Source organism: Phoenix dactylifera, chromosome 10 (genome assembly GCF_009389715.1).
Source record: "Phoenix dactylifera cultivar Barhee BC4 chromosome 10, palm_55x_up_171113_PBpolish2nd_filt_p, whole genome shotgun sequence".
Classification (NCBI taxonomy): Eukaryota; Viridiplantae; Streptophyta; class Magnoliopsida; order Arecales; family Arecaceae; genus Phoenix; species Phoenix dactylifera.
In genome coordinates, this window is record NC_052401.1 from 185,904 (window position 1) to 210,212 (window position 24,309).

The window sequence follows — 24,309 nt, forward strand, 5'->3', positions numbered from 1 at the left end:
TAGCTGCTCGTTAGTCGTTATAGTTTCTTAATGTATCAAAAATAATTTGTAATTAGTTAAAAACAATAAAATAAAGAAAGGCAAAGGAAAGAAATAAAAAAGAGGTTGCAACATACACCTCTTTCGAACTGATTATTCGTGCTGATAGCCTGATATATGCCATAAAGCCAACTTTTACGAGGCATGAATTTGGGTTAACAAGAGAAAACACTCCTATTAGGCAGCGGCAGTATATCTTCATTGCACTTGCACTCCTAGTTGCCTTTTTATTTCCGGCGCTGGCGCGTTGCTCTGAATTTCCTCCATGCTGATCTTAATTTGGCTGTCATAAACCATTTGATCACCTAAAAAGCATAAAGCTGGATAAGCAACGTTCGTGCCGTAAAGAGCTTGATTACAGCAATTACAATGAGGCACGTACAGCATTGTCAAGCAGTGCTCCTGGCCCAACAGGTTTCAACGTACAGAATTGTCGGGCGATCGTTGTACAAACTGCAGCGTTTAGCTGTCATCCGTCCATTTGATAAGAGGCCTGCTAAAAAGTTCGGTTCTCAACCCAAGTCGATTTTCATTCAACATTGATCTATTAGCCATGCAGAGTTTATACATCGGCTTGAAAAAAAAAATACAATAGTATGTACAATCAAAACCGACCAACGACCCCCATATGTGTCAAAAAAAAAAAGAAGCTGACGATACTTCCAGGTTCCAGCGCATGAGAACATCTTGTCATGCTCCCCAGATGGCCTTCTATGCACGTAATTGAACCTTCTAATGGGTACTTCTGCTTCAAGCTTGCCTATCTGCAAACCATAATCTGTGGCTCCACCTAAAATCCGACCCACAAATTGAGGTGCTACAACGTCACTAGTAACTTCTTTGATCAAATATTATGTGCATGAATATGTACCGATGACGCTTCTAGCGTCCACTGCATGCAATAAATTCCTAGGCGGAATGGAGAACCTGACATTCTGGACATCCTACTCCGATCCAAAATAGCGATCATAAATTGAAAGCCGATCGAATGCATCGAAATTTGCCTTCAGTCCAACAAACTGGCTACCAAGTTGCGCACATCCAGCATCCGGCCACCTGCAACCCTCCCTTGTGCGGAAAGGACACAAGGACTCGCATACCTCGTTGATTGGGTGGTCAGGAACCATGCTGTCCTCAATAGCAGAAATGGTCACCGAGAAATCTGCCTTTTCATCAGGTTGCCCGCCAGCATCAGTCTCTCCTCTGAAAGAATTTAATACCTCCCTTGTTTCTAGCAGTGTACTTCCAAAATCAGCTGCATGGTTTCCATTACTGGACAAGTGGACCTTACATCCAAGCGACTGTATGGCCCGTTTTATGGCTAGACTCTCCCTGCCGGCTCTTCTAGCCATTGCTAAAGCTGAACTGTTGGCCTGTTTTTCCTTCTGCAATTCTGCAGCTAAAGACTCCATGCTCATTTTGAGATCCTTAGCCCTCATTTCTCCCGTCTCCTTTGCCTGTGATTTCTCAGAAAGAAGAGTGGTACATGCATATCAGAAATAATACTTGAGATCTGGACCTTAGCATCACTACATGTCACTATTCATCCTAATGGTAAAGATTATGTGGTTAGTAAACCCTCAAGTGCAAATTGCATATAAATTGGCCGAATTTCAAGATTAAGCAAGAGTACCTTTGTCATATCAGCATATTTTTTAGTCAAAATACGCAATTGAGATTCAAGTTCCCCAGCTCCCGCTTCTTTCGGGCAAGCCCATCGCAAATGAAACTGGGGCCAAATTGTTGGCGCTAATGCTGCTGCCGGAGGTAATAGTGGACCATCATGTTTCACCGGGTCATAGAAAAGGTTATAGTGGACATGAGAGCTACCCTCAGGAGAATGCAAATTGAAAAAGTACATCCACAGGCACCCACAAGCATCGGTTGCACCAGACTGCTGCCTCTCCTTCTCACTACAAAATAAACAATCACAGTATCCACAACTTCAGCAATGAAAGTGAAAAAGGGAAATCTTAATTACCAGCATAAATCCTATCTCGTATGTTAAATATTCTATAATTACACCAACTTGGATGTCCCAAGAGAAAAATAAGAAGCATAGGTGCTTTCTTTTGCAACCTCAGTACTGTTGGCTGAGAAAAGGATAAAGACCAGTTTCTGAAACGATATAAGAGAAACAACTGTTTGACTATAAATAATGAATAAATTATATCCACATGTACCATTATCGTTTCCCCCCTTTTCCAGAGGCTCACAACTAGCATATTATATAAGGATGCTGCATTTTTCTTTGCCAAAAATGTAGCATAAACTATAGAAAGCACATCAAGTTGACACGAAATATCATCATCAATTGAAAATGCCAATCAACAGCACAAGACCAATCTAGCACAAATAGTTCGTAGCACCATTAGAAAATATATTTTATGACAGTGCTTTTGTTTTCAACTTCGCAATAGCAGATGGAAATAGCCATATAAATGATAGATTTCAAAAAACAAGAGAAACCTCTATTTATGCTAAAAATTAGTAAAGCATTTTAGCACAGAACAAAGTGAAGCAAATGCAAAGATTGTACTTGTTGGCACAGCCAGAATAGACCGGCACAAACCATGCCAAGGACTAGACTGGCACATGGCATGGCTGTGTGCCAGCACATCTCCAAGCGTGCCAGTGCATGCCAAGCATAAATACTAAACTACTACGGCGCCGTTTCGGTATTTGACCCTGTACCGGTGCCATGCTAGCAGTGTCGGTACGGTACGATACGAAATTTTTTTGTCGCACCGAGTGTCGGTACGCCACCCATACCGAAAAACATTACTGAGCCGGTACGGTATGGTATGCCCCATACAATCCAATTCGAGCCGGTATGGCATACCATGACCTAGACACTCCACAATTTCTGTTGATTAAAAATATTGCCAGCATTGTGAGAGCTCAATCATCTCTTCTTACATAAAATATATAAAATCCTTGATCAATATCAAATTGCAAATTAATTGACTGATAAAAATATTCTGTTTCTGGAAACTGCAGCAATAGTTCTAAATTGATAGTGGTGTTCAGAATTAGATAAAACTCAATGAAGAAAATACCTGTTGCATAAGAAGTTTCCGAAGCGGCAAGACAGCACACAATCTAGAAAATCAACTAGGAAAGCCTGTAGATGCATAATTGAAGCTAGTGAGCTAGAGGTTGTCCAATTGGACAGCTAAATGAATGCTCAACACCCATAATCATATGCAAAGATGCTGACAAATATGAAGCAGACAAAAAACACCTACCGAAGAAAACTCAAACGCACAAGGATACATCCGGAGCAACTGTGCAACACAATCAACCCACTGCAAACCAAGCCCATATAAGAGAAAAGAAACTGAGTTCAGACAATAAAAAAGGGAAAGAGAATATCAAGTTCTTTATGAAACACAAAAAGTCAAACAGTAAGTCTGTTAGAGGGATTATCAAAGCACATATTCAGGAAATATATGCAGTCACAAGAAAATGCACTACAAGTTTCAGCATGAGTAACCCATTGCAATAACAAAAATATGAGTCATTTTACATGGAAAAAGACAAAAACTTTGTTTTTTTCAATACTGGTTTCACATTAGCATGTTAGAGGAGAAGGGGAGAAGGTGTGGAAACATTTTACATAAATGAACATGAGACACAACCATAAAGAAACCTAAGGAAAAAATAACCAGCGAAAGGGACACAGCAAAGACTAATCTAAAAAACAACATCAGCAGATCCATTACCACTTCATTACTCTGTGGAATATGTTTCATTGTCAGACAACATAGTTTTGCACCAACATTAACCATAAGGGAAGCCTAAGGCGTGAAGTGATAGCGCATGTGGCAAACTTGTAGCTTCTTTATTAATAGCTTTGGTATGACATTAATTTATGAAATCATTATGTTCATCTCTTTCTCTCGCCCACCACCTGACAGGAAATAATATTCTATTTTGAAGAACTGAAGCACAACAGAAGAGAAACACAACACAACATTGAAATTTGAATAAGAACTGCTCAAAGCCAAGCAGTCAGCACAATAGCTTCCCGTACCAATTGAAAATGAGGAAAATGCAATTTGTTAAGATTTAAACATAGGGCTAATCGGTCATAAAATCCCAATTTTGTATATAATTATGTATATACATGTTCCATGTTATTAAGCTCCACGGTGTGTGCAGTACATGTAAATACCATGCTAACTTAAGTTGGCATGTTACTGTATTTTATAAGACTGTAATTTTATCAAGAGTACCCAAGAGAGAATTGCAGTCTTTGCTTATAATCATTACTTGCTTAATCATTCATGGCAACATCCCTACAGATTCTTGTCCTGGGCCTCCATCATTAACTTCAAAGGCTTGCCTTTTGAGATCGGACTGTCCTTTGTTGACTGCAATTTTTGCTCACTGCTAACTCTGTTTCCATCTTCAGCCGATCCCAAGTCATTTTTGCTGTTGATCATTAGCTAGTGTCTGGTAAATAGACCAAAATATAGGCAACCAAGAGATTTAATCTCTCTTTTAAAAAGCAGTTTAATAATTCTTGCAGTGTGCACGTCAAAATTGAATAACTCAAAGCTCTGAAACCATGGACACTTTTGGGACCTTTTTTTTTGCCAATTTTGTTAACTTGTGGAGGTCAGGCAACGTTGCCCAGAGCTGAACAATGCTAACTTCCTTGCATAATTGCAGTTATGATGCATAAGTCGGAACCTCCAAAACATATGATGTTTATTTCAAGCCCGCCAAAACATATGATTGTTTGTTTCTAGTAACCTTTTAATGAATGCGCAGTCCAACACACACAAGGGCCCAGCATATATAAGAAACAAAAGAATTTGAAATTCTTTGCTATCTTATCAATTTGAGAGCCAAAGAGGTTATACTAACAAAATAAAAAGGGTGGACCAATCCACAAGGCTCCCACCATTGTAAAGTCTGGGGAGGGTTATATACATGCAGCCTTATCCCCGTGTGCAGAAAGGTTGTTTCCATGTTTCTGACACACGACCTCCAAATCATAATAGAGCAATCTTGCTGTTGCACCAAGGCTCACCCTCCATACTAACAAAACAAGAGCCAAATATATGACAATGACCTGAACGCAAATTTTACTAAGGTGCAGATGATGAAAGAAAAGAAAAGGCCAAACATTTGGTATGGTAATGATATAAACAACATAAATTTCACTTCCTAACACTTTAGCTAGAAATTTGCTGAGGAAATACCTGTAGGAATATTGGCGAGCAATTGTTTTGTGCATGTGATGAACTACTGGCTAAGGATCCTGATCCTGAGGGGATCCGTATTGATGATGCTGATATATTCCCACCAGACACTTGCCTGGATAGTTCTAAAGGTGTGGTACTGTTTCCAGAGATTGTTGGAATTCCCATGCGGTCTGAAAAGGGATGCCCGAATGCAAGCCAATCTTTTTCCACAAGAGCCTATAAAATAATAAAAGAAATTCTAAGTAGCAAAAGTTTTGGAATTAGCAAAGTTACCATATACCCTAATTACACTTAAAAGGACTTTAAATATGCAAAATATGTGAAATGAATGTTTACAATTATCAACCTGTAATTTCAGTTGTCAATTTCCAGAGTTCACAAAACAATATTTAAGAACTTGAGTGCCATCTTTCCAACCAAATTATTACAACAAATTTAATATAATTTGGAAGCATACTGAGACAGCACAATTGCATTCCGGCTCAATGAAGCACCCATGTTCCTAAAATAGTGGTCTGCAATGCTGACCCAGACTGAACTGTTATTGGGTAGAGTCATCAAGTCCCGGTTTGACTATGATTAACCTGTGGGTTGACCAGTTCATCACTCCCATACTGTCGAGACCCAAGAGTCTCTAGTCTATATGCTCCAGTCTAACCCATCACTTTTGTCTTTCACCTCCACAAACCCCCAACCCACCAACTTCTTCGGGCCCCTTTCCATCTCACCAAGGATGGGAAACTCAATGAGTCCATCGTGACTAGGCCAAATCAAATCAAAAACTAAGGCTATCGAGTCAAAGTCAAGATAATGCAAGTAGCATTAAAAAATTACTCTTGCCAAGTCTTTCATGAATTGGTTGAATCAGCAAGTCCAAAAAAAAGGCCGAGTCACATTCTTAATTTTTGTTTGTCCAATATCTTAACTCAGCAAAGTTGGAACGAGTTGTCACCGAGTTAAATGAGTGAGAAGAAAGTTCAGGCCAAATCCTGAAGAAAGCTCAAAAGCGCTGTTTGATGAGCCTGCGTAGTATTAGGTCGTTGGTCAGGTAAATATATGATGGGCCTGGTTTGATGAGTCACATTCTTATCTTTTTTGAATGAGGACCCCTCGACTTTGATGGGGAACATGCAGTCAGGAGCTTCCGGAGAACTTACCAAGTTGAATATATGATGAGGACCAACCATCATTTGCTAGATTCTTTTTGCTATAAGTTAAAATACTGGTGACATTAAATGCTATATTACTTGACATCAATTTACAATGCAATGAACTTAATGACCTGGTGGCCTTTGTGCTGCCTTATTAATTCAATGTTTCAAAACTTTAGCATTCCAAAGGGTTGGAAACCCGAAATGCTTGCCTCATCAATCATTGTTTCTCTTTTGTGTTAATTTGGAGTTTGCATATTTTCTAGACTAAATGGCTTGGACATGATTGATTTTGGTAACTTGGTATGTTGCATGACCATTTTGGTAATGCTATTCTCTCATTGGATTTTGCATATGGCTGCTATTATTGAGTCTATGATATCTACAGTCTTCATTACTCTCAGAAGACTAGCATATAGCCACAAGCCATGTTCATTTAGAAGCAAAAAAATAGATTAGATAAAAAATAGTATTACTGAACACATAAAAATAAACTAAATAATAAATTAAAATGGGAGATAGAGATTGAAGGTGAAAAGGATTGAATAAATTTGGGGCATTAGAAATATCCTATTACATGTGGATTTAGATGCGGAATAGGGGATTGAGATTAGTTATGTGCACGTTTTTATTTCCAAAAGTAACCACATTGATGATTGTTATATAACAAAGTTTTATCTGCACACCAAATAATATTCCATTCAAGGGTAAATTTTGCAGACCCAAAGAGTCACTCTTTGCAATATGGTATAGATTAGAGCACACTGAATTCAAATTAAAATTGCAGATCCTTGGACCAATCACATGTTTTTTACTGATTTATAGAAGCATGTGCGCACACCACACACACACACACCTCCTTCCCATTAGATTCGGCTCCTCCACTGTCATTCCTATGATCTCTAGCTAATTGGTTGTGGCGCGCGCGCGCACCTCCTTCCCATTAGATCTGGCTTCTACACTTTCATTCCTATGATCTCTGGATGTGGCCGCCTCTGTTACCATGACATACAACCGCATCCCCCATTTACCACCCAATCTCCTACAGACACTCATCCTTCCACCATCTTCAATGATATAACGAGATGTTGCCAACCATCAGCACAACAACCACTAGGGCTAAGAGATTTGTTGTCCTGTGGACTCCTTTTTCCCCCTCTCCATTAATCAAACTTGGATCACTTGGGCATTTCAAACAGTTCAATAATTTTGATTGCTGAGTCAAGTGCGTTTGAATGACTTTTAGGTTTTGGTCTGACCAGACTCGCAAAGGTTGGCAGGTCACAAGTTGGATAGCTTGACTCAAACAAGTTGACCAAAGGAATTAAATACCAATACTAACAAAGAGAAGGATAATGTACTTGAGAGCCATCATACTTAACTCTCCTGATGATGCTGCATCCGATACCCTGCCAGGATGCCTTTTATGTTTTATATTTTTGCTAATTTTTTAACTTTTTGTTATCTTAAATGAATATTAAGGGGTTTTTTCCATGTTTAAGTGGATTTTAATGGAGTGTATTATGAAGGTAATGGAACTCTCCAAAATTATTTTATTGTTGTTTTAATGATTAACTTAATCAAGAAAAATATAATGTAAGTGAACCAAAAAAAAAAATCCAATTAAAAAACCAAAAATGTTGGGGTGATACTCAACCTACAACATATTCAAATTTCATGCCAAAGGAAAAAATGGCATGAATTTCCCTATTATTCTTATTTTTTAATGATAACTAGCTGAAAAAAGGAAAAGCTGCAAATTCACTAGATCTGCATGATGATCTAACTTCGAGGAGACCGAATAATGGGTAGAAGAGCTGGATTTGGCCTCCTTCCCTTCTCTCCTCTCTCTTGGTCCAAAACCCCTCGGGCCCCAATACCCTGTGGCAGCTCTCTCTCTCTCTCTCTCTCTCTCTCTCTCTCTCTCTCTCTCACTCATTTTCTTTTTATAATGGTGGACTTGTCGGGTCAGGCATGATCACTGGCCATGATACCAGCCTATCTGGCTATCATGACCGATTTATTGTTGGGATGCACAATACATTCTAGCCCAGGCCGATTTTAGAATACCACATCCGGAAGTATCCTGTCAGAATAGTACGGCATCGACGGTACTGTGTTGAATCATAAGTACCTTAATCCTTGGGTCAACCAGGTTTCTAATTATTGCATAAAATGGTATACAAGAGAATTTTCTGATGGATATCTTCAAAAATAGACTATAAAAACCGACTAGGTAACTAACCAGAGTTCAATATGCTTTCTAAAGTTCCTTTATAGGAAAAGAATAAAAAAAGGTGTACTTCAAGTAGAAGAATTTGTTAAAAATAAAACTAACCAGAGTTCAAAATACCAAATTAAAATTAAAATATGCAGAACCTTCAGCAAAACAATCAAATGGAAAGTAATTTCCTGTGAGTACCTGAAATCCCTTGAATGTTCGATAGTATGGATCAAGCAATAAACTAGCAAGTGAGACCAATTGGGTTGTTCTATCCCATCCATCACTACAAAAAAAAGAAAAGATAAAAAAAGTGTTTACAGAAGCATCATAGAATTCATCGCAATCAAGATGAAACAACTAAACTAACAATTTTAATAAATACAAAGAATAACAAAAAGTTTACTATTAAAATATTATAACAAATTGATCAATATAAACTGTTAATTGCTATCATGCTTGGCATGGTATGCTGAACCGGCCGGTACGGGCCGGTTCAGCCCATACCGAACCGGTCCGGTTCAAGCATGGAAAACAGTTCCGGCCCCAAGGGGCCGAAACCGAGCGGTACAAGCCTAGTACCGGTGTGCACCGGACCGGTTCGCACCGGTACCCGCCCTCGAGGCAGCGCGTCCACGAGCAAGGAACCGCGCCCACGGTTCCAAGCGTAATTCCCCAAGGCAGCGTGCCCGCGCGAGCGTGAGCTCAGAACCATGCCGGCGCGCGGTTCTGGGCACGATTACCTAGGGCAGCAAGCCTGCACGGGCGCGTTTAATGCCACAAAGTGGGGCATTTAACACGGGGGGCGCGCTTCCGCGCGGGTTTTTCCGCTCACGCTGCACGTTAGCTGCTTCGATACCAGTTCAAAACCGATCCAAACTGGAACCGTACCGGTCCGGTAGGCGAGGGTACCGGTACAGCGTACCATGATGCTTGGTAATATAGATATATCTACTTTTTTTGTTTTCAAAACATATATATTCTACTTGTAAATAGATATAGTAAGCCTAATCACTTATTTAACTAAAAAATCCATGCACAAGGTACAAATTATAGGCAAAGAGTATCGCTAACAAAACCATGAGAGATAATATTGTCTTATCTTCTAGAAACTTATTTTAAAAATTAAAAAACATAGAAATCATACCATTGTGCATCTCCATTCACAATATGTACAGCAAACGTTCCAAAGGCTAGAGGACAGACTATATTATAGGTAAAAAAAATACAGTGGGAAGCAACATAAAGGCTTGTTTGGATGCCATAATCCACCTTAAAAGGTGAATTTTGGTATCCTTGAAATCTCACGATCATGGCATCCACAATGATCCCTTCAAGTGTCTTCATCTTTCCACCGCATCTCCTGAACCCCATTTGCATGGTTCACATGGATAAGCTGGTTGGCCATCTAACAAGGCCATAAGCCTGGTGTACATTCCAATCATAATGTCCTTAAAGGGCAATTCTAAGAATTTCTGCCATTACATACTTCATTACATTTACCTATACACAACATGGTGGCTTCCTAATTCTCATTTTCCTTTGTTCCCATGTTGAATGATGCAATCATTTAGTCCATAGAATTAGTCCTAGCATCATCTATCAGCCTTCAGGGTCATTTAATTAAAATCCCATGTAAGAACATTTTTGGAAATTTTTACGTATCACAGATTCAATATATTCAAGTCATCCTCAAGTTCATTCAAGTTTCTAATTCATTTGGAGACAAGATTTAGTTTGTTAAAGAATGAATAATTTAGCACATACGCGACCATAACTGCCAATTAAATTGAGAAAACACTGGTGTGTGTGTGTGTAGTAGTAGTAGTGGTGTGTGTGGTGCTTTTGAAATGATGACAGAGACGGTCCTTGTCCCTGAGATTCATATATTTTGGTGGTATCTAACCTATACGTCAAATTAGTACAAAAATAAATAGTATCAAATACACTAGTGCGGCAAAATACATGACAAGGAACAAAAATTGAAAATCCACTTTATGAATCATGATATATGCATCTTAAAACATAAATAGATTTAAATTCACTAAGTTTTGATGATTAGATTATAGTAAAATGTAGTATCATGCTATTAAACTTGCTTTTGCCACGTACTCAATGATTAGATTGGAGACAACCAAAACACATGAATTTTGATTTCTAGGCATTTTATATAATGTATATCATATTCACCGGTTCCGGTCTTGTATTGGATAGACTATCATTGATTTTGAAGGCGAGAAGACTATATTAGCTATCCCTCAAGAGTGTAGTAACATTACCATATATATACACATACAAACAAACATACATACATACATACATATATGTATGTATATATGTATCTGTAAGTGTTTATGTTTTTACAGCATATTTACGCAAGTGCCTTATCAACTATAAACGCACAAAAATCAAAAGAGAATGAAACCTGCAATGTACGAGAACTGAAGCTGATTCTAGAGCAACACGTGCAGCAATCCAAGCAGAACCAGCCAGGACACTCTGAACATGGATTAACCAGCCACTGTCTCCAAGAGTTGAAACAGAAGCTGACATACTGCTTAAGTTACCTCCACCCCAGGTCCATCCACCATTTCTCTGCCCAAAAAATGATAAAAATCACACTTAATTCTAGGTCTCTGTCTAATAGGATTGATATGACATATCAAATATCTAACTTCAATATCAGGCTCAAAACAAGCTTCAAGCATGTTACAGTAGCAAAAGAGGTGCCAAGCAAGCATAAATGCTCTTTCCAAGATTTGCCGATTTGTCGTACCAGTCAGTATCGTACCATGTAGGCATACCATACCGTACCGGTACCGAACCAGTATACAGTCTCGTACCGCACCAACACTCGGTACATCTTGCCATCTCATACTATACCGTCTACCGATATTGTAATAGGATAGTACCGGTATGGGGTCCGGTAACTAGATGGCAAATCTTGGTTCTTTCTTATTGTAAAGTGAAGACAATAATGCACACAAAGTCAATATACGCAGCATAAGAACCGGAAAAAATTCTTGACACAACATACAAAAACGATCAACTCTACAGAAATTCCTTCACCTTACAGATCGATTTGATTGGGCATATCAACTTCAACAGGACGCAAAAAAATTAATTAGTTAATCAGCATGAAAAGTAAATTATAAAGATATATAACATGAAAAACTTGCAGGCTAGCCAAATCCAAGTACTAGCACATATCAATTAGACAACTACCTAAAATTCCACAATGAATGGCAAGAAATAGATATGCCCACATGGTAGAAGAAACCCAAATCTTAAGCAGTTCTGAATAATTTCTCAAACTATCACTCAGATCTATGTAATGAATCTTTATCACAGATCTACCGCATTGCAGTTCTAAAAAAATATAATGGTACACAGTCCATCGTAGTTTGCATGTCCATTTGTCTGGTGACAGATGTCCTGCCTATTGATCCTTGATTCTGCACATATGAGAACCTACAGTAGACTATGAAGAGATGGCTAGAGCTATCATTCTATTAATGAAACATGTAGCAAAAGGGTACATATATGCATTCCTCAAATTTCTCAAAGTAGAAATTTCTATCTCAATGGTTCAGGCCTGGCCCCTCATACTCAATGGGGCAATGACGCAACTAGACGATACTCAAGTCCGCAACTCACAGAATTCTAGCACAATTTAAATTACTGGATTTAGAACTCTAAAGTTTATTCTATCATATCTGTTTAAATTACTGGATTTAGAGTTCTGAAGTTTAATCTACCATGCCCGTCTCTACAAGTAAACATAACACAATCACACAACTCACTCATCTTAGAGATTTGTCATATCTGGCAACCAATCTGTTGCCAAGCAACAACTATACCCTAGACAACAAAAGAAACTCCCGCAAGGAACAGTACAAAATGGAGTAATGAGCATAAAACAGATTACCACAGATGCAGCAGATATTATATACTCAACCAAGAACACTAACATTCAAGCCACCAAACCAACTTAGTTATTAACTCTTTTGCTTTCTAAAATTCTAAAAACAGCCACTATTAATTTCACTATTATAATTAGGAAACAAGGGACCTAATACAAAGAGTTCAAAAATCAAGGGCATGCATGAAAGACTCCAAAATCAGAGATCTCTATTGCCACACCAACCACCAACCTTGTCGCATCATCCAAAGCCTGACCAATGACTGGAAACAGAAGAGATTAAGTGGAGGAAGAAGAGGCAAATAAAAAAAAGCCAGTTATGAGCAAGCTGGGAAGGAAAACCTAGAGATGATATGAGGAAAGAGAAAATCAGGAATAAAGACACCATCAAGTCCTTGATCACCATCACCATAGTTTTTTTTATTTTTTTAAAAAAGAAAGTCACCTACAAAACATCCAAAGTCGGCATTTGGCATAGCCTATACGTATTCAAAAGCCATTAAAAAGAACAAAAAACTTCAAAAATTTCCAAACAGACTGAAATGAAACAAAAGCATGATCAAACAATTGTTCAAGGACTTGAAAGTTTCCAGTGGCCGACCCACTCAATACTAATGCATGGTAACCATCAGATTAGTCCCCAAAGTCATATACAACAGTCAATTATACCAACTATGATACTTTGGGAAGATTGACTAAGAAACTGCAATTTCAATAACATGTGAGCCCTCAAATGACAGCACATATATTCAATGGCCTAGACTCTTGGAGATTCCCACAGGTTATGCCCATACAGTTGGGACAGAGCAAAAACCCTAGTTGTCGTGTTCAGACAAACTTTCACTCATATAGTCAAAAAATAGCTTTTTTATTCATTGAATATCATCAGATTAGTGGTCCTAAGTCCTAACTATTCACACAGGTGCATAATGATCTTCAAAGTAGGCAGTTTCATGTAATCACAGAGGCAATTGCACCTATTACAGATATTTAGAGCAATATTATGATAATGCAGCTAAGAGGCCACTAATGGGTTTAGCAGGAAGGGAGGATACAAGTTGAAGATAGAGAGAGAGAGAGAGAGAGAGAGAGGTGGCAATGGATGCTTAAATGGAACTAGTGAGGAGGGATAATTACTTGCTATTTTAAAGGTCTTGGGCTTAAACAGGAACCATCAGCAAGAGAGGATTAAGAAAGCCAAACTCATATTTATAGGACAAAGGTTATCAAGTTTGGGGACCGGTACTGGTTAATCAATCAAACAGTTGGACTTTCACTCCAAAAACACTACTTAAAAAGAAAAAAAGAAAGATATCGGGATTGTTACATATGCACTTATATGCATATCTTCAATATTACAAAAAAAAACAAAGAAATTAAATCAAAAAAAATAACAGATTGAAAGACAAATATCAAATAAGTAACAGACATGCCATGGATTAAAGACAAACTATACAATCATTAACCTACAAAAGAAACAACTATTAAGACACATTTATTACAACAAATTTTATATGCATCTGAATCTAAGATAGCCTCATAAATAGTGTTTCTTATGTATTTTTGGTATTTCAAAGATAATATAATACAATGGTCAAATATTGTAAAAAAATGTATAAAAATATACATTAATTTAAGATTTAAAAAATTATTCTAGAAATTTTTCATTAAGACATAGACTTCTTTGCTCAGATATATCTAGGAAAACAATACAAGGCAAGTATGGGTGTTGGTTCACGACACTAATGTCACTACAGTGTAGAATAAACATTAATATATGCATATGAATAATGATGCACCAATTTTCAGAGTACAAAGAAGAGTATTGCTATCTAATAAATCAAGTGAGACAAAGTGAGAGAGGATCTGCCAATTAAGAAGGCTTACATGAGGGACTGCAACTTACCAGAAAGGATGACATTCCATCTGATGAAGTCGCACCATAAGTGTCCACATAGTCTCTAAGGCGAGCAAGGCTCTCTCTCATGGCATGGATGTTATCAATTCCAAAAAAGACGACCTGTTGGGAAATTGTCAAACCAGAAAAGGAAAAAATTAAGGAAACAGAATAAACAGTGCAATACTGCAATTGACAGTAGAAACAAAGTATGACATATTTACATATTCCAAACCTTAGACAGACCTCAGATTGGGAGTAGTTGGAAGATGATTCTGAGCCACCTCCCATTGCCCCATTAGCTAATGCATTCTTTCTAGGCCTTGCATCAGCAATATAGAGCTTCCTGTATTTATATAATACATTGCCTAGTGAAAGAAGAAACCAAGAGGAGGAAAACAAACAAAGTAATATACAGCAAAAATATTTGGGCATGAGTACTAAGGTCATATCAAAAGATAAGATCAGATATAGTCTATGATGCAAAGGAAGAAATATGCAATATCACCAGTTTAATTAAATAATTAGTTGCTCTAAGATATACTTAACTAAGAACGAAAGCAAAAAATTTACTGTAAGATAAAGTCACGTGATGGGGAGAAGTTACGGCACAGACTAACGATTACCTTCGAGGCCCCTTCCCATCAGCAGTTTGCGTGCAAAATGCAGCAACGAGCTTCTCATCTGCATTGCTGCATGACAATTAACAAAAGTCAGTCACTTGCCCTTCCAATAACCAGACATGATGATCCAGAATTTTCATCATAGAAACCACAATAATGGTGCAACCAAGCAGTGGGAAAAATTACCTCCTCAGATTCATCATGAGACCAACTAATGGCTGAGATGACCGAGCAAGAACAGCTCCAGTCTCTACAATATATTAAATAGATTTAGTTCCACTACACAATTTCCAAAAATGCATTTGGCCGTGAAAGTTTTCCTTTGCTTTGTACACACACATGTGGAGAGGGGGAGAGAGAGATGCAATAAAGTATGCACAAGGAATAATAATTATAAAAAATGCATCCTCAGCACTCATACCAGGGTGACACCATGAAATTACAGGTAACCGACACCTCGCACGAAAAGTGGAAGCATGCAGTACTTCTTCATCACTAGTATCAGAAATACAAAAAACCACAAAACCAAGGGCACTATTAGCATCGGAAAATAATAAAATTACATTATTTTTTATGTCAAGAAAATGTTGAGAATATCATTGATAAACTACATATCAGCAAGCCACAACCATCAACATGAATTAGCATGAAAGTCCACAAAATACCTGATGCACTTCGGTACCATCAATGCAAAAGGATAAGTTGCACAGAGAGTATAGCTAGAATTTAGTGTAGTAATTCTCCACCAATCGTTAGACATGGAAAATAAAACATCTTCAAATGTGCTACTTGATACGTGGAAAGACCCCACCCCAAGAAGCCGACAATACTCGTTCATTAACCGTAGTTTTGGGTTGTCATTGCCAAACTTCGAAGGACCACAGATAAATGTATAAAGATCCCACAACCGTGCAGGTTTCGTATATCTCCCCAAAGCATTAAACACTGCACGTCTCTGCAAGAGGTATGCAGACATGAGCACTTTGCTACATAAAAGAATCAGAAAGCATGATGTTTACTTCAATTAGGCAGCCTCTAAAATGGAACAATTATGACTGTGACAAGAACAAAAAGAAATTATTTTTTCTGAAAGCTCATGGTCATATAAAATTTCACATTCTAGCAGTGCTGTGACAGCCAACACCATGACCTATACCCTCTCTTATTTTCCCATTTAGACAGAAAAGCCAAACACCTGTCAGATGTGGAACCAAACATCTGGTGATTCTTTTCATCCTCTCTAATTGGGGCAAAGCAATGAGGGATCATAAGTTAGGGCATGTCATAACATTATATTTTCATTTTTTCGTACAAATATGAAATACAGATCTGTAGCAGGTAGTCTCCAGTAAAGAAATCCTAATGCAAGACATAAATAAGAGAGAGGGGGAGAGAGAGAGAGAAGAGTGGTGTTAGGAACTTGCTATTCACATAACAAGAAGTTAGATGTGTAAGAAAGATCTTGCTATCGAAGACTTAAGCTCAAGTCGATTTGCGAAAAGCTAGCTTGAGCTTGGTTCGTTATATTCTGAGCCTGCTCGAGTACGGCTAGCTTAGCACAAAATTTTATACTCTTTTGATGGATGAGAACCCAGAAGAGGAGAGGCTGTCGATCAACAGAGAAAGAGAGGAAGATGATGCTACAGATAAGAGATGTTGAAGAGATCCTTTAACCAGAGTGAACCAGAGAGCCTCCTTGTCTTGTTGTCACCAATCTCCATTCCCATTACCACTTGCATCATAAGGGAAGCAGGAAGAAAGGGACTCTTAAACCCAACAGGCATAGGAGACATAGAAGAGTTTGCGATGAAGTTTGGATGTTTGAAGATTAGTGGACAAGGAGAGAAAACAAAGATAGGAGAAATGGGAGGGAGATTGGGGCCATCATTCATTGAGGTGGATAAGGGTTTGGGAATAGACATGGGTAAATATAATCAGCCCTAACTTATTCAAACCATTGAATCAAGATTTGAGGGCTAAAATGATAACTAATAAGTAAGCATTGAGATCTGAAGGCTCAAATGATTTCTATTAAGCATTGAGAGCTATGAGATTAAGATCTAATGGATAACACAAATGCCTTCTTGCTTAGATTGTGTTAGTAATTCCTGAATAAAATAAAGATACTATTTTTGCTGAGATAAAAAATATCATTTTATTATTTGAGTAATATATGTTATTTGTTATTAATTTATATTCGAGACATATCGAGCTGGAAATTGGCGAGCTTGGTATAGCTCGTGTTCGGCTCATTCACAAGTAGAGCTAAAAAATTAGGCCCATGTTCAGCTCGATAGTAATATGAGTGAAGCAAAACTGAGCTGGGTATCAAGTCAAACATGAGCAGATCGCAAACAGCTCATTATTTGACAGCCCTAATACACATCCACAAAAAAAAGGTTTCTTCGGAAATGACCTGCTTGGTTCTAGGTCGAAAACTGAATACGATAATTCTCATATCTTTACCTGCAAAAAAAAGGAAAAATAAGTTCTCAAACAACTATGATAGTTAACAATAATATATCATGCTTTAAATTTGCTTTCAAATTGGTAAGTAGCATTTCGTAGAGTTACAAGCATAACAAAAGCATGAGCAATATTTTCACATAACTAAGACAGCTTTTCATGTAAATGATGACAAATTACAAGTTAAGCACAAAGAAATACTATCTTTTAATCTTTGCAATAAAGGATAATTGTAAGGAACAAATAACTCAAACTCTCTTAGTGTATAGGAATTTTGACTTATAATATTTATTTAATGCAATAGGGATATCTTTAGAGTTCAGACAATGAACCAAATATGTCACTGTTAATCCCCTTGTCTTTTTTTGATACGTTTTCTAGTGCTAGGTTGATACTAAGATACGGTGCTAGGTTAGAAACTCAGTACCGACCCAAGGCACAACATGGGTATTAAGCATGGCATGAAAAAGAATGTGTCATACCAGCAACTAGAGGAGAGCAGCTCGCTCACTCTCCTCTCTCCCCAATTCGATGCTAACCGATGCCAAGTTAAGACCCATCTCTTCCCCCTCCCTCTCTCACTCTTCTCCCTCTCCATAAGCCCCCTCCCTCTCTCTCTCTCTCTCCCCTATCCTCCCTCTCCCGCCCTCCCTCTCTCTCTTCCTCCCCTTCTCCCTCTCCCCCTTTCCTTAAGCCCCTCTCCCTCCCTCCCTTTTCTCTCTCTCTCTCTCTTCGTCCCTCTCTCCCTCTCCATCCCCCTCATTCAATACAGCCCAGCTCGGTACGATGCGTACTAGTACCATACTGAACTAGTTGCCAGCCGGTACGAGCCCCAGAAATGGTTCCACTAACCTTGAGCATCACAGAGATACTTGATATGACTATTTGGATGTATTTAGAGCATGTATAGAAGCACAAAATTAACCCTCTTTACTTTAGCGCATGAATGAAAGTAGAAAAAAAAAAGAAGTGGAATTCAATGCATGCTAGTTCCTTGGATCAATTTGCCAAATCATTATATATATATGCATATGCATCTGCATATGCATATATATGTACGTGGATGTGTATGTATGTGTAGGTGTATGTATGTACGTGTATGTGTATGTATGTGTAGGTGTATGTATCCACGTGTATGTGTATGTATGTGTAGGTGTATGTATGTACGTGTATATATATACACGTATATATGTATGTATGTATGTATGTATGATTTGTACAACACAAATGAACTTATAATTGAGACTTAAAAGAGAAGGCATGGACATATATCAACACCAATATAACGTAATAAAAAGTACACAACATCCAGCAATTATATAACTTGTCTTGGCTATAATGCTTAATGCAATATATGTATATATATATAATTTAGCCGAAACAAGCACTCTATGAGCATACCAATAATTTGGAGAAGTCGCCGTGAAGATGTCTTATCAGACTGGCGTGGAGCTGAAGGAAGCTTCACAACCTAAACATTTCAACTGACAGATAAGTAACTTACTAAATGGCCAAAACTTTATATATATATATATATATATATATATATATATATATATATATTCAAAATTACATAACATTAAATGCTTAGCATGCATGTCCACCTTTAACTCAAGTTTGGCATGCACAAAATGCATCACCAAGGGCAAAATATTGTAGTGTGTATCCTAATTTTAGCCTTAATAGCATGAAATATAAGAGGACATTGCTTTGTGCAATGGTAAAAGGCTTAAGCTGACAAGTGCAATGATGCGGGTTAGAGTCCTGAGGCAACCTTCTTGGGCCAAAAACAAAAAAAAAAAAAAAAAAGCTAAAGGTTAGGCCTATCCCCAATTTACCCGTCCTAGGATCTAGATTGCCAAGACCATAACCTGGTAATATACTTTTTAATAGCATGAAAGTATGAAACAAACAGCTGGTAGCCCAGTACCCTATTTGAGAATTAAGGCCATGTCTGCCTGCACAATGATATCAGAAATTTTAGCAGTAAGATGCCAAAATGAACTTATTGAAATGACCAAAATCTAGCTTGCAATAATTAAAATTTCTAACAGTCAAATTCAAGACTGTAACTTTATGCTATCAGATCACAAGAAAAACAAGTATGAAGCATCTGAAAACCCCAAAAATAGTAAACCAAATATATAGTGGATATAGCACATAAGCATTGGATAACCAAAAGAAATACTGCCACAAGTTCTGATACAGCTTGCTATTTTAAATCAAGTAAAGCATAAATAAGATGCTAAAAAGTAACAGAATTTTAAATGTTCCTTCACTAATAATTCAATATAATTACTTTCTGTTTTATGTTTTACTTCATCATCTAAAGTTGGGATATCAAGGGAAAAGAGATCACTTAATGGGTCCAGATTTTTGACCACCAGCCCAACCAGAAGAGAAAGGGAGCAGATTAGGTGAATCATAATTTCTTCTCAGATGAGATGTTGAAGGCAGTATCATTCATCAAGCTCTAGTCCATGTCATTCATAACTTTCGTCCAGGTTGAACAGAATGAGACCCTCCCCCTCTCTTCTTCTTTTTTTTGACTTAGTCCTAGTCCACACAATGAAGCAGTCTAATCTTTGAAACCAAAACCATGTCTCAGATTAGAGTACAAACCAGATCATACATGTTAGTTTGTGGCTCAAGTTAGAAGCGATTCAACGCATTGGCATCCTTAGTGTAAAACAAGCTCAGAACAATTCCGGCAATGATTTAAAGAAGAGAAACATCATATGCAGATTATAGAATGCTTGCTCACATTTCATGACGTGATTTTTAAGCAGAAAACATAGACAAGCAAATAGATTAAGTTGTTGAGCAGTCTTACATGTTTACTGAACTTCTCAATTGTTGCCAACGGTATGGTGCCAAGTTCAATTATGTCCCTGGAAACCTCACTCTAAAAAAGAATTTCAGGAAGAGAAATATAAGAAAATAATATATGGCTCGAATTGGGCAGTAATACATGCATAACTTAAAGACAACTGAAAGCAAACTTCAATTTCAAATGCATAGTGCAGCCTTTGTTGGGATCAGATTGATATATGGAAATTGAGTCCAAAGCAAGCAGAATTCAGCATTATCAAAGAAACAAGATGATAAGAGAGAATTGAAAACAGCTGTAGAGATTGCTAAGCACTCAAGCATAAGCAATTCTGCAACAAACTCCATTTAACCAATGGTAGTTGATTGAAACAAGGAGAGCTGAGCAATGAATGAAAAAGGCAGGAGCAATTGGTTTTTATTGAAAAAACAGATTATTTGCTATAATTATGTCTATGAGGGTAAATTTAAATTATATATGTGTTGCAGGTTTTAATGTCAATTTTAAATGTCATCACAATGTAAGGTGAAGGTAAAATGATCGTGGTGAATCGTTAGAGTTAATGGCCCTTAGTTTGCGTACTAATGCAGACCACGTAGCTGATTTTGATTAAATTTACGATAGAGATCCTACAGCTTTTCTTATCTCATTTTCTCAAAAGCTGATTTTACTTAAATTTAAGATAAAGAACCTACAGCTTTTCTTATCTCATTTTCTCCCATGCAGAGAGTGGGGGTTGAGAAAAACTGGATACTGTATGCAGCCCAATATATTCCGGAAAAAAACTAAAGGGAGTCTGTCAAATTGATGTGGCTAAATTTAGGGCTGATAAATTGCAGGATTTGGCAATGAGGAATTCCGAGAAAATGAGCAGTCAGTGTAGCTGTACTTGCCGAAACTCATATGCAGAAACAGAAAATCATTACCTCTATATTTTTTTCTTTTTTCTCTTTCTCTTAATCCTTTCTTCTATAAAAGTTAGGAATCATGCAATTAGGATTCTGGACACAACAAATCACAGAATTCTTCATAGGTTTAAATCCATTTCCAGACCTGGACTCAGTCAGGATCTAGATTTCTACAGCGAATCAGAGCATACAAACAAAATACATGTAAAGCCAAGTTAAGAACACCAAGAGATAGTAAGAAGTACATAATTAAAACTTCTTGGACGGAAAAAGATATGTATAAAAAAAAAAGAAATGCCCATAAGGCGTTGCGAGAAATAAATTGTATGTAATATGCTTTTAGCATAAGTCAGCCGGCAGTCGCTAGTAGCAGATTGTGAAGTGGTGGGCGGATGGTGGGAAGCATTGTAAAATGTTAAAGATGATGATATCTGCTCCACATTTGAGAAGATAAGGTTAGCGGGCGGATGGTGGGAAGAAACATTAAATGATGACGACAATGATGTTATCTGCTCCACATTAGAGAAGAGAGGTTAATGTATTTTTAGGTTATTAAGAAAGAGTGCATTTGTATCCAGTAATGAGCAAATAGGTTTGATTTTCCTACTTTTAAGAAAAACCGAGGACAGAGATTGCTAGATTTTTTTTGTCTGGGAACACTGGAAGGTTCTTTCCCCTTAGTTGAGAAATAAGATGTGCCTAGATTCCAGTATCTTAACCACATCCATTTTTGTTTTATATGTCAAAAGTTTTATTTGGGGCTCAACATTATTTAAATTTGAAGCAACGTAATTGGAATGCCTATGCCATAATGTTGCCAGATGGAGAATGAGAGTTGTTAAAAGGATAATAATTTAAGAATCCAACACATAAGTACAGCAAAAGAGTATGAGACCACACCTTACTTATGACCAATGATCTATTTAAAAATATATACATACTTTATCGTTATTTAATTTCAAACTCAATGATCATTCAGCAGGCAATATACCAAAAACGTATAAATACTTTGGTGTCCCTAGTCTCTACAGTTTTCCTCAGTGCGCATTAAGCCAAGGCATCTTCCAAAGTAAAAATGGCATCATAGAATTGGCGCTCCTTACCACAAAAAGAAGGCGGAAATTTGTCACTGATAATGTACCTGCCTCATTTGTATTCACTAGAACAACACCATGACCCTAGCAGTAATTAGAAGAACAAGTTATCAGTGCAAACCAAAAATAATCAAAGTGCTTTGTACCAAAATTTTTTAATGGAATCAACTCCACTGGTCATTTTACAATAACTACAATAAGAAATGCCTTTGATTGAAAAAGATGGTTCTAATTTAAATTCAAAGGATTCATCAAATATTATCACTAGAAAATCCAAAAATGGCTAACAACCCTACATAGATGGAGGAAAAGAAGGTTTTTTAGATCATTTTATCATCCTTTCAATTGGCCCACCCTTCATGGGGCAAGCTACAGAATCTCACAGACAGCTTGCACTTGATTATTATTCAAACATAACAGGATAGCAAAGCAGGTCAGGGTTCCTAAAAAAGTTAATACAGAAGTTAGCTGGTCCAAAGTATAACAAGGGTTATATTGATTATCATAAACTTTCCCAAAGAAACATGACAAGGGTTATATTGATTATCAGATATATAACAAGGGTTATATTGATTATCAGATATTTGAACATTTGCTGTTCTATAACCAGCAGCCAGAAGCAACATAAGTTCCAAGATCATGTAAAGAAGCCAGCAGGTCCAAGGTGCGGGCAGGGTCTTATTGACAGTCAATAGACTTTGCTGAAGTGATGTGATAGCATCTTCCTGTGCAGATGTTTCCACATTTGAAATTCTACAACCAGCAACAAAGCCATGGGTTACAAAATCCCCCAGTGGCATGCTGTATGATGGTTTTCGAGCACCTTGAATCGTATGCATATGAGAAAAGTCATGTTGAATCTCCGAAATACTGCACTGGACTAAAGCAGAATCTATGCCCAGTGTCAGGGGCCGGCCTCCACCATACATAAAGTGTTACATCAACCAAACAAAGGCGAAAGCCAGGGCAAAATCTAAACCGTGCGTGAAGATCTGAATAACAGGGGCTTCATGCCCATGCCCAAAAGGGTTAGAGGAGACAAAAACGCACTGCAACGTTTAGAAATTCCATGAAAACCGCGAAATCTGTCGAGATTAAATTAGAAGTAAAAGCCGTGATTCATGAACGAGAGAGAGGGGGGGAGATGAAGGGGCGTACCTGGACGATAACCTCCTCGACTTCCAGCAGGAACTCAGCCATGTCATGCGAAGCCGACCCTGAAACCGGCTGCAATAGGAAAGAGGCATGAGGAGGGCTAAGAAGACGCATGCGAAAAGCGAGGACGAAAGGAGGAGGAAGAGAAGGAACCCTAGGAAGGAACATAAAGAAGGAGAATGAGAGATACCTCGATCTTGGTCCACTCGAGGGCGTCCCAGCTCCCGACGCCCTCCATCGTCATCCTCTCTTCTCGATCGAACGACCGACCGACCGGAAGGACGGAGGGAGGGTATGATACGCTTTATTCTCTATCCTTTCTTCTTCCCGTCGTTGAGATTATCGATAATGCTATATCGTATCACATCATATCATGGACAATAGAGACGAATAGAACAAAATCAAGGAGGAGATGAGATATGTACAAAGGGGGGCCGTTACCATGGGAGGGATGGGAAGGAGGCAGGGAGGGAGATAGAGATGCGTTTGTGCCTGCGATGGAGAGAAGGAGGAGGGAGCACGCACCACCGACGAAAGTAGCGGAAGCGTTGTCTCCTTCCCTTCCCACTGCCCTTTCCCCGGTTCCCCTTCCTTCGCGGCCTCGATGCCCGCGTGTTCGCCGCCTTCTCCTCCTCGCGTGACGCCCAATGCCGCCGCCGATACGCGCGTACTTGTACCACCGCCTTCTGTGTACACGAACACCCATATACGTGGTCTGGTTCTGGGCTCTGGATTAGCATTGTTGGGCTGCAAGATTGGCCAAGCTAAATGACCATAGTGAGCCCAA

The 24,309-nt window shown here is 38.1% G+C and overlaps 1 protein-coding gene across 2 annotated transcripts; it reads right to left on the minus strand.

Annotated features, from left to right (window-relative positions):
- Positions 1–542: 542 nt before the first annotated feature.
- LOC103723836 (phosphatidylinositol-3-phosphatase myotubularin-1) lies at positions 543–24,200 on the minus strand. Of its 2 annotated transcripts, none has more exons than XM_039130669.1 (20): positions 24,048–24,200; positions 23,713–23,873; positions 23,526–23,594; positions 22,377–22,451; positions 20,369–20,440; positions 18,937–19,006; positions 17,486–17,535; positions 15,735–16,024; positions 15,491–15,564; positions 15,256–15,319; positions 15,073–15,138; positions 14,693–14,792; positions 14,456–14,569; positions 11,053–11,222; positions 8,829–8,913; positions 5,253–5,471; positions 3,288–3,347; positions 3,099–3,163; positions 1,673–1,952; positions 543–1,496 (listed from the first exon to the last, which is right to left on the minus strand). In XM_039130669.1, the coding sequence occupies exons 2-20, from the start codon at positions 23,764–23,766 to the stop codon at positions 984–986; spliced, it is 2,490 nt and encodes an 829-aa protein (XP_038986597.1). In that variant the 5' UTR covers positions 23,767–23,873; positions 24,048–24,200; the 3' UTR covers positions 543–983. The 2 variants fall into 2 exon arrangements, with proteins under 2 accessions (XP_038986597.1, XP_038986596.1); XM_039130668.1 differs by having other exon boundaries at positions 23,964–24,200.
- Positions 24,201–24,309: the final 109 nt, after the last annotated feature.